This window comes from Athene cunicularia (genome assembly GCF_003259725.1).
Source record: "Athene cunicularia isolate RWA chromosome 5 unlocalized genomic scaffold, athCun1 chr5_part3, whole genome shotgun sequence".
Lineage (NCBI taxonomy): Eukaryota > Metazoa > Chordata > Aves > Strigiformes > Strigidae > Athene > Athene cunicularia.
This window is the reverse complement of record NW_020799103.1, coordinates 5,837,473-5,849,480: the sequence shown is the minus strand read 5'-3', so window position 1 is coordinate 5,849,480 and position 12,008 is coordinate 5,837,473. Positions and strand designations below refer to the sequence as shown.

The 12,008-nt window shown below is 36.9% G+C and overlaps 1 protein-coding gene across 1 annotated transcript in view; it reads left to right on the top strand.

Moving 5' to 3' along the window:
* The window catches only part of LUZP2 (leucine zipper protein 2), a 200,234-nt gene that overhangs the window by 176,005 nt on the left and 12,221 nt on the right, over positions 1 to 12,008 (top strand). The window contains exon 10 of the mRNA XM_026850920.1: positions 9,985 to 10,071. Within this exon, the coding sequence (XP_026706721.1) occupies positions 9,985 to 10,071 (87 nt within the window). The remainder of the gene's footprint in view (positions 1 to 9,984; positions 10,072 to 12,008) is intronic.

The window sequence follows — 12,008 nt, the reverse complement described above, 5'->3', positions numbered from 1 at the left end:
TGTCTTAATGGAATCCCACACTTTTTTTTTTTTTTACTTTTTTTTTTTTTTATTTTGCAAGGCACTGAGCCTGCTTAGCTTCCACTGAAGTTACGGCAGTGGCACCTAGGAGTTTGTGTGACCAAACCCCTCAGTTATCAACAGCTTTCCCAGAGCAGTCAGCTGGCCCCGAAGCACGTGATATGTATTCAGGTCACACTTCGCTGCATCGTTAGAGGCAGCACTAGCCTTCGGAAAATGTTTGTATCATTAGCCCAGTTGACTTCAATGAAAGCAAATTGTATAGCAATAAAACATTTCTCTCACCTGGGAAGGTCAGGATTAACAAAAGCCACATCTGCAGATGGAATACAAGAGAGATAATAGGACTTGTTAAATTTCCGAACTGGATTATATGAAGATTAGTTTAGGGTTTGTGGTTTTTTTTTTTTAAACACAATCTTTCATTTATTGGTATACGCTCATCAAATAGATGTTTTTCAGATTATATTTTTCTCCTCTTTACATGTCAGCCAAATGATTAAAGTGAGACAGAAGCTGTAGACAGCTGCGGGAACACCTACCTGGTTGCAAACAAAATCCCAACAGAAAATCATATAAAGCAAATATTTTGCCAATTCCACTGGCTTCTCTTATGGAATGCAATGTCGCTTGCTGATGATAATACTGAAATCTTGTATTGCATTTTACTGAGAAGTTGTAATTTCTATTTCCATGGGCTCATTTTACAGATTATTTTGTATATACAGATTTTAGCCTGGTATTTATGTTAGCATACTTTAAGTATGCTATATGAATAAGAAATTTGAATACTTTTAGCAGGGAAAGACCTGTCTGGTTTTGGCAGAATGTAAGCCAAGTGTCCTTTAAATTCACTTTACAATTATGTCCTCTACTAAAATAGAGCGTGTAAACAATAGGCTAAATTACTACAGGTAATAAATGAGAAATTATGTAGACTCATGGTGCTAAATATGTTGCATTTTTCACTGAATTAGCATAAAATTACTGGGCACAGGTGCTTTTGTAATTGGGACTCATTTGGAAAGCGTTAGTGTTCAGTGACCCTCAGAGTTGAATGGCTGATTTTTGTGGTGTTGTGATGCAGTGCCATTTCGAGTAATGTCAGAGTGCCATCTGTCCTCACATTTCAATAGTTTTTCTTACGTTACAGAAAACTTCTGTATTTATTTGGCTGAAGATATCACTTCTGTTTTCTGCAGAAAATTCAACTTTTTTATTAAGAATCTTTATGTAACTGCGCAAGTTATCATCACCCAGAAGTGTATGACGGTAGAATTGCCCTGTACACAGAAAAGACTTGAACACTTTCCATAGTAAACTATTCATAAATTTCAGGCTTACACAGGTTAGTTCTCTTATCACTGGAATCAAGCTGAACTTCAAATGTTTTGGGGTGGGTTTTTTTGTTTACTTTGGTTTTAAGTGATAAGGAGGCATACTGAAAAAAAAAAATAATAATAATCTGGCACCCAGAATGATCTTATAGACAAATTTAGCTTGTCAGATTGTCCTCAAATGAAATTTTAGTGCATTGTTGTTATTAGGTCTTTTATAGATCTAATGGGAGTGATGAAAGATTTTCATGGCTGTAAGAGCCTTAAGGAAATGCTCTCCGGTTAATTCTAGACTTTGGGCTGCTCTTTAGCCGGTTGTGATTTTCTCCACCCTAATAATGTGAAAGACATGTAAAATTTGTCCAAGCATAACTGTTTAGGACCATCAGCGTTTTGTGGGGAGGTCGTATATGGAGGTATTTGCAGCTCTAGGTGTAGTAACAGATGTAAACTGCAATACACCAATTTATTAAAGCTTAAAATACCTTTATTCTTTCATTCTAATATTTTTCATACAAAAGATCATAGTAATAGAAGAATGAAGCATGACACAAGAACATTGAATTGCTACAGTGAACCAGTAGAGACTAAAAGTTGTGGGTAATCAAAGAGCTTTTAATGCTCCACTCTTGGATTATTACACATTTACACAAACTCAAGAATTATCAGTGTCAATCCTATTGTTCCATCCACTGCAAAGAGGGGAGAAGAACTTTCATTCTTTTCTCTGCTTTATTTCTATTTAGAGCACTTGATAACCTTGGCATTATAAACATTTACTTTGGAAACTTCTGCGTAGGCTATTCAAGACATGTACAGCTTTAGAACAGAACAAGTGCTTCACAATGAATAGTTTGTTTGATTAATTTTTCTGTTTTTTCCTGTAAACCATCATGAGCCATCTACAAGTAGGTTTTTTCTTGCTACTGTTATTATTATTCTTAGGAAATATTCTAAGACATAAGAGCCATTCAACTCCAGTTAAAAAAAAAACAAACAAAAAAAAACAAAAAACAGACCATGGGAAGTTGCTTCCCTGCTGTCCTTTGTGTGAGTGAACATCTACTCTGTTAACCACAGAGTATTTGAAAATATAAAATGGGTACTGTCAAAAAAACCTCCATATGCATCACAAAAGAATAATTCATGTTCTAGAGAACTTGCAGTGACCTTCAAATCTGAACGTCGGCAAGTGTAGTAACAGTTTGTTCAACATTAACTCTGTCTGCTGGAAGAAAACATAGAAAAATACATAGAAAAATTTAAAAAAAAAAAAAAAAAGAACAAACCCATCACTTCAGCTGTTGTGAAACTGTCACCTTGTGGGACTTAGGAAATGATCAGATTGTTTTTTCCTTAAATACTGAGAACATATTTTTTAATATCATAGTTTATTTTCTTTTTATCTTGTCATTTAGAAAGAATAAGAACCGGGACGTTATCATGACCTGATTAAAAAAAAATATATTTTTAATTAGACTGGTAATATTTCACCTCAAACTTGTTCTATCTCTTTCTTCTCTCACACTTACGCACACTCATGCACACACATGCAATTATATCCAAATTAATATTTATATTGAGATTATATATCATGCTATATATTAGATACTATAAATTATATATCATTACATGTGGGCCATGTGTGCACTACACCTTACTTAGAACTACTTAGGTTCTTTTATGGTGCTCATTAATGATTAAAATATCATTTGGACTGTAAATGTTTAGCCTCACTAGGTTACAGAATTGTGTGATATATGGGGTTCTCTCTACTGTTTAATTTTCCTGAACAGCCTCCCTAACAGCTGACTCCAATAATTTCAGTTTTTCATCGTCTCTCATGTTTCATACAAACGTATGCATGTCTGTTATGTGACAAGGAGACGGTGATGTTTTGCCCTCAGTTTAATACAGATCATTATTTATGGGCTTCGTAAGGACAGTACAAAGAAAAGTATACCTAAATTAACTGAAGACAAAACTTAGGTAATTTTGGCGCTCTCTTGTATAATCTTACCAGAATTTTGTTTTGTTTACTTCTGTTTGATCTTCTCAAATCGTATGACAGCTATCTTTATCTTGTTTGCAGTTAAATATAAGTGAATACGTTATTTTGACTGTGTTGAAAACTGAGGTACAACGAATCATCACAGAGCTCTTCTTGTTGATCCTGATCGCGTATCTTTTCATGAGGGCTTTTTCACCCTCAGCTGCATGGAAATATAAATAAGAAACTACAGTTTCTACAAGGAAGTGGGGCAGTTGAAAATGTTGGTTCAGGGTTCTACTCGAGAACATGTATTTAAATTATCTGAAAAATGCAACGCTTTCAAAATAAGCTCTACTAGAAAGAAACAGAATTCAGAGCACAGTGATAAACAGATGTGGCATCTTTTTGTTTGTCCATAGCTAGGTATTTTGGGAATTGCTTTAAACTGGCATCCACTGCCTATCTAGATGTCCTAGAATAGCTCTCCAGTGATTTCTGTAGCTGGGCGCTCTCATCTCCTGCAAGTCCTGCCTCCTTTACCAGCCCCGTGCAGCTGTCTTGGAGGCATTTGGGTATCAACTTAAACACTAGATGCCTGAGCGTAGCTAATGGAATTCATTCCATACTGTAAATGCAAATACATTTAGAATATTACCAGAGGAAGGTGACCTGTTATTATTTGCATCTTCTCTTTCTTATCTTTAAGCACATTTGTGATTTTGCCACACGTTGTGCTGGACTCCCCAGGAGAGGGTGCTTGGCTTTCGTCTCTGACAGTAGACTATCATCCTCCATCTCTCTGGGCTTCAGGGAGCACTGTACTGGCTGTCATGTAGGAAGGATGTTCAGTTAGAGATGAGTTCCACTGGTTTGAGGTGGTTAGTAACCAGTTTTTTCCAAGAAGATTAACTTAAACTGGAAGAATTATGTAGCAGGAAATACTCCAGTGTTTGAAAACTTCAAGATATCTTCCCTTGCTCATGACAAATGAGACTTTTTTAATTTTTTTTTTTCCTTTTAGAGTATTTTTTTCAAGAGATGAAGAACCCCAGAGCACTTAACAAAGAAATTCAATACAATAATGTGCATATTATGTGCAACATAATGAACTGCAGGGAGGTGGCTGCATGTGTGCGGTAAAATCCTGCACTTGTACTACTGTTATGAAACAGATGATTCAGGAAATTAACATCTAAATACATCATCTATCATCCCAAATGATTTATTGGAAAGAACAAGTCCTTTCCATCTGATGGATGTACAGCCATTTGAGGTTATTGTGAATGTTCGTCTTGGAGAAATTCCGTTACAACCATCACAAACGCATGTGAAATGTGAAGAAAAGAAAAGATGGTCTTTTGGTATCCATGTTAAAGATGTCCTAACATTTGTCACTTCTAATGGGAGTGAGGCTGTCGTAGATTACTTGCAAAATGTCTGATTGTTGTGCTCAGTGCTCATTGTTGGCCTAATGTGTATCAGCAAGTAGCTATTTTCCTCCCTAAAGATATTTCAATATAGTGCAAATTAAAAATTTAAAAAAAAAAATAAAAAATTTAAAAAAGGGCAATTCTGTTTACTTAAGAAACAACAGAAGTTTAAAGATCTGGTACACTGTAGGATTTGCAGTCCTTTGAGAAGAATTGCCCTATATAAATGTAACTGTAGATGTGCATTAAATGCAAATAAAGACTGAGCTATGCCTTTCCCACTTATTATTGGATGATATTGGTTGTGCAAGAGGGAAAAGCTAGTTACCTCTACTGAAAACAGAAATATATGTATATACATACAGAATTACCATCACTGTCATAGAAATTCATGATTACTGTTGTTAGAATTGGATTTCTCATTCATTTCTGCATGTTTGTTAAACTGTGGGAGATTTTAAAGTGAGGATCTAAACAAATGCAATACAACAGTCTCCTTTATGCAGTATATAGTTATTAATGCGTCTTTATCCGTGATATCTGTTGTGGAAATATATGATAGATATTCAGTTACTTTAAAATGTCAGAAATTTTTAGAGCTAGGAAGGCGAGTCAAAACTCTGTCGTGCAATCCAGAATGCCACTGTGAACTTATGTAATTGCAAATGGTGCTACTCAAAAAAAAAGGTGGAGGAAGGAAAAGGTGATAGGATTGACACCTTTTTCTTGACTGAAATAAATATGTGATGCATTTTGTGGAAGTTGGCCTGTGTGCACATGTGATACACAGACAAAGTCCCTGGTTTCCAGGAGCAGTCAGACAGAACTGACTTTGGAAAGGAAATGTTTCTGGCTCTTGCACTATGCACCTTGCCCAGAAAAGCTCTGACAACTTCATCCATCTGCTACATACAAAACTGCTCTAGTTTTTCACAGTAGGTGCTACAAATCCTTGAGCAATTTTGGATTTCCTAGACATGACAATAAGCCATTTCAATCCCAAAGGACTAAAACATCTCCCAGGAGAACACAAACCGTTGGAGCGCTCTGAGAAGCGGGGATGACTCAGGCATTGGTTGTTTCCTATTTGTAGCCCCTTCGCAGACCACCTGCTGAGTAACCTCAGTGTAGGCAGAAGCATCCCCCGGCCCAGGGGAGTCTCTGAGCCTGGCCTCACTCAACGTGCCAGGCGGATGTCACGCAGCACCGCCAGGCACAGCAGGCATGCCAAAGACGGGCAAGCAAGTCTGTGCTGTAGATAGTTTTTGAATATTTGTAGTTTGGGCCATTGAAGCTTTCAGTAGCAAAGAAAAAAAAATGTATTTCTGGGCAAACTCCAATGATTTCTGCATTTAAAGTTTATCAAAACAGGCTATGAATATGCATGTCAGGACATTGCCCATCATTAGAGAAAAATCCTCATGGATTACTCTCTTATAACTGGGTGGTTTGGGGTTTTTTTTCTTTAGTCCCTATTATCATGAACTTGCACTGTGCCAGAAATTGCTTAGTTTGTTTGCTTAGCTTCAAAATGCTGTGCAATCTTCTTGTTAGGTCAATATGAGTATCCTTAAATTATTTTTTTTTTTAACGTGGAAATATCACTAGGAACCCTTACTGTGGAAACGAGTAATCTGTGACAGGCTAAGTACCAGGAAATAAATACATTGATGAAACCCGTATTTGTGTTGGCAGGTCATCTGGCAAGCAGCCCTGTCAGTAGCACTCTGGCATCTCACGTGAACAAACAAACCCTGACTAAAAAAATAGAGTTGTGCAGTCATCCCAAGAAGCCATGTAGAAAGAAGAAAGATCTGATAAGACTATTTTTAATATAAGAAAGAATTGAACTACATATCAAAGTCAAAAAACCCTTTGAAAGACAGAAATTCAGTTGACCTAACTTTGCAGTTTTATTTAGTAGTTAAGATGAAGATATTATAACAACAGTGCATGCTTTGAGATGAAAATTTGTTTGATATTAGAAATGAAAAATACATAAAGCATAACAGAAGGAAATTTCAAAGGTATAAAGCAGAATTAGGTTCTGTCATTTATTCCAGTGCAGACTTCGAAAGAGAATTCAAAGAAATAATGAGTTTGGCTTGCTTCTCTGTCAGAAGCATTCTGCAAGTTCTGCTACAAGCAAAGCACACACCAACAGAGTCTTTTTTTCATCTGCAGGCGTAGATCTTAATGCACTGTAAACAATTTTATTTATTTCAAATATCTGAAATGCAAAGCTTGGGATTTAGTCAAGCTGGTAAGGTCTCACCAGGAAGATGCTGTAATTTCTAAATTATTTCTAAGAGAAAAAGATAAAAGGGTTGATGATCCTTGAAAAAAATGTTCATGTGCAAAACGCTGCATTGAATAGCTTTGAGGAGGGTTCAGAAAGCTTTAAGCAAATTGGGAAGGAGTTCAGAAACTGTTTCCAAACCGTTTCACTCTGAAATACTTCATGGCATTTGTATTAGGTAAGCTGTCAGTCTAGTAAATAGGCTTCATTCAGATAATAGCATATTCGGGGTTTATGAGGAGAGATTATTTTTAATACCAAAGGATTTTGTTTGCAAAATCTACCTCAAAGACTCCCACATCATCAGCAAGCAGATCAGCTTTCAGAAATATTCATTTTGATTTTGATTTTTTTCCCCCCATGTTAGTCTTGGTCTCAAACTATTATAGGTTAAAAGTACGTACATAAGGTGCAAGAAAGCCCTGTGACATTCTGGCCACAAGGACCTGGCAAGACACCTTCTTGCCCTCTGTTCTGCTGTCCTGCTTTGGCTGCTGGGAGAAGCGTGGTTATTTTTTAAACTGGAACTCTAAGACGTGCAGGTCCGCGTCAGTTTAGGATATCAATATGAAAAACAATTGGGGGATGATGGTTGTGCAGGAGCTGAGGGGATGTGATGTTTATCGATTAGAAAGCAGGCAGGGAATGAAGCAGACCTGTCGCTGCTCCCTGGCTTGGCGGGTGTCTGAGCAGTGCAGCTGTGGCAAGTCAGTTTTAAAGGCTGTTATATAATCTGATCCTACCGGTTAAAGCAATCTTACCAAAATGGAAACACCTCGAAAAATCTTATATTGTGCATTGGAAGAAAAAAGAATAGAAAGACTTCTAGGATACAATATTGTACTTGACTATTTTCAAAATTAAAGAGGATGAGAATTGACAATTTTACTGTTTTCTGCTTTCTTAGAGGTAGGAAATGCTGTAAACATTTGAAAGTATGACACTGGGCAAGTCTTTTCATGATGACAGCCTCTCCTAAAAATCCTAAACCTCCTCTTGTTCTGTAGAAATGAGTACAACATGCTGAGAAATCGGATATGTACACTGCATGTAGAATTTGCTAAGGTCAAATCTTGACCAGGAATCGAATTCTGAAACTAGAGACACTATGCACAGACGTTTATTCTCCTGAATTAAGAAGCCTTCAAGCTGGCTTGTTTTCCTGGCATCCCATGTGGATTTAATGGTTCAAGGAGTCAAATAAGGTGAAGGTGTGTAGTATCTATCATTCACTGTACGTGTGCCTCTCTGATTCTATGGGAAGAGATTTAGGTTTTCAGAACTGTAATAATTCTTTCAGTCCGAAGAGGCAAATCACTGAATACGGCTACGAAATGGCAAAACAGTAATTTATATTGATCTTTTCAGTTTGTTCACCTCCTCATCGCTTTTTCCACTAGTCAACCGCTCTATAAAACTAATAATTCCTCACTGAAGAGCTGTGAAACAGAGACTGTATTGCCAACAGTAACCTGCTTTTTTTTTTTTTTTTTTTTTTTTTGCAGTGTAAGTGTCATGCGGAAAGGATGGTTCAAGCTTTCAGAACTGGTGTCTGAAGTTCTAACTTTTCATTGCAGAGAAATTAGTTTGATTTGTTCCCCATCCCCATTCCTCTGAAGAGTTTCTAGATGCTTGCAGACAATTTGATGGAAACCAGCTCCCTAAGGATAGTTATAGACTCTTTATGATCTGAAACTTAAGACAAAAAGAGAGGCTCATCAATTCTATTTTAAATTTTTATTATTTTCAGGAATGATATCGTATCAGAATAAGATTACATTTCCTTTTGCATTGGGGGGTGTGTTTGGGCTTCACGTTTCGTTTGTTTTTCAGCAGAGGTATATCTTGCACAGTTTAAATTCATTCCATGAATTTCAGTGGTCTTTGAATTAGATGCTGGAATATGGATGCTTTTTAAACAAATAATGCTGCAGAACTAAGAATAACGAGATGGTGGTCATAGCAGTCATCTCATGACTATCAGCAAATTATGATCCCTCCAGTTGTTCTAGTTACTTTATGTCTCAGGAGAGTATGTGGTTGTGATGCACAAGCAGTGATACATATGTCAGGGTATCCAGTTAATTTAGCAGTATATTTTCCAGATTTTATGGATCATTTCTTTATGAAATAATTCCTTGTGAAGCTGTCAAGGTAAATTAAAAAAATACTGAGGTGTAAATATAGTGCAAGCTGTGTGTAAACAAAGCATTGCATATTCTTCCTGTGCGTGGCTCTTGGAATCTTTAAAAGTTGCAGTAAATACGAGAAACATACTAAACCAGCCAGTGTTTCGGTGGAAGACAATTCACTGCTTATATAAACCGATAGCCTGGGTCGTAGAGCAGCTGCCCCGTATAGCAGTCTGGTTTGAGTGCGCAGAAGTAACTGAGAGGCACCAGCTCACCATGATGTGAAGTCCCATCTGGGAGGCTGTGGACAGGTGAAGTAAGCTAAAGCAGTTCATAAACAGCTTCAACTCAGTGTCTGAATCTGTCACAGCATTCACAAGATCCAGAGAAATGAGAGTTCTGAAAATGCCTTTTTTTTTTTTTTCCTTCTTTACCCCACCCCATCCAAATGATTGCACAACAGAAAATGTAATTTAACCTGTTCTTCCATTATGATTTTAGTAACATACAAAACAATATACCATCAAGTCACCTTGATGTCATCAGTTTTCAGATAGAAAGTCTTGATTAGTTCTATGGAAGTAATTCTTTACAAGCAAGCGCTTTAATGAGAATGTATATTCAAACCCTCCCTTTATAAAATTTTCTGAAAATGAAGACGACAGTAGTTAACAATTTGCAATATCTGATCTCTTGGTTTTATGTCATTATCCTGTTTTTTCAAATGCAACTTATTTGAAATTTTATTTTCTTTTTTATTTCCTATGTCTAGCGAAATGCCTCAGCAGAGAAAGAGAATCTTCACGTGGCCTCAGGAAAGGAAGAAAACCAGAGCATCCAGGAGTGCGATTCTCAAGATGTAAGAAAGCCAGCTCACCTAGAAACCAGGGTCAAATCTGGATTGTATTGAAACATTAATGCCTCAGACGATTATTCATGTGATTTGCTTTTCCTAGGCAAGCTGGTACATGTATTTTATAAGCCCGCTGTATTCTACACTAAAGTGCTAAGGAGCAGATGCTCTTCACTGTCAGTCTGTGCAGGTATATGCTCTGGGTTTCTTGTAAAGTCTACTGAATAGAACTTACAGAGCTGTTACAGGAAAAGCAGCAGAGGAAAAGATGTGATTTGATGTTTAACTGTCTCAACAATGGGCTTGTTCCAACTTGAAGAGCTGCTGCATTACAGTGAGATGCAGAACCTTGTTTACATATTGTTTCCCCTAATAATCAGGCACAGTTGTCACAGATGCTTCATTTGATAAAACAAAACCTTCGGGGAGATGTAAGAGGTGACAGCGTTAAAGTTGAAAGTATCTAATTTTGTCCACTGCCAGCGTAGGAAAGCTGCAAGCTGTGTTTTTCTGATGACGTGTCTGACAGAAAGCTGAATCTGCTGCTGTTACTGAGGCAAAACTCATTCGAACAGCATGGTGGGAGCTGTTACCAGAAATCCCAAATGCTTCTATTAGGGGCTGCAGGAAAAAAAAACAGGAAGAAAGAGAGATAAAATTTGTTGAGAGAGTGTATTGTCTGCTCAGTAGTCCAAAAAGTATAGTGCTACCTTGATGAATTTGCAGGTGAAACATAGACTCCAGCAGGAAAAAGTCTCTCACAACTGCTTTGAATGAACTGCTGGACACATTACCTGCCTTAAATATAACAGACTCCTGGGGAGGTAACTGGGTACCTTCCTCTTAGCGAGCACAGCAATGTGTAGCAATATGAAGAAAAGTTTGGAAAACAAATCTCAGATAATGCAGTATGCAACAAATTGGAAAAATCTGAATATATTATCCATTCATTACAAATACGTTACCGGTTTGATTCATTATCAATTACAAGTAACTTCCCCTCTGACTCATTCTCTAGAGTAGGGCAGAGAGAAGGAGAAATTGTGTATCCAGGAGAAGAGTCTAATTTGCTGTTGTGCACCTTTCTTAATGTCTAAAGATGAAGGACACTTCATTTCTTACTAATAAAAATCAGAGGAGGAGATAAAAGAATAAGATATAAAACTCTGAAGTTGAAGTGAACTCCATTTAGATTATGACTGGAGATTGGCAACCCACTGGGAAAGTTATGGAAAGTTCAATGGAATACGGGTGACTTTAGGTAGAGGCTGAATTTATTGAGGCTGAATATTTATAGAAAGAGGTTCAAGCAACTCTTTTATTACAGAAGTGAATACATTAAAGCAGGGAGCAGAAAGCAGTGTTAAAGCAATTCACAAGTCAAGAGAATATTTAATTTCCGTATCAAGTAATGCGATGGAAGACACCTAAAAGATGTACTTTTCCATAAAATCAAGGAGTTAGTTATTTTGATTAAAGTGTGGCGGTGTCTTTTCGTGCTTCTAACAACTAGTATTTTGTTTTCCTGGTTGTTCAAGTTGAAACGTTTTTTCTTTCTCCTACATGCACTGTCCGTCTGAACATGGACTGCATGGGACACAATAACAGTGTAGATGATAACAACAGGCTAGCAACCTCTTCCCACCTTCTTTTTTTTTGGTCATATATTAACAAATACATATTTTTTAGAGACAAGGAAGAATTCATATTAATTAATTTGAAAAATGAACTGAAAATGTCTCTTTCCACAATTAACCTTCCTATGATGACTTTAGGGATAGCACCTTAAATCCCGACAGAACTAGAATATGCCTTTAATCAGCACAGTATGCTGCTTGGTATGAAAAATTGGTCTGAGAAAGCAAAAGACTCCAACTGAAGTTAGAAGACTTGAGGAATCAAACTATTTTTCATAATTGAAATTAAATTAAAATCTAACCTTG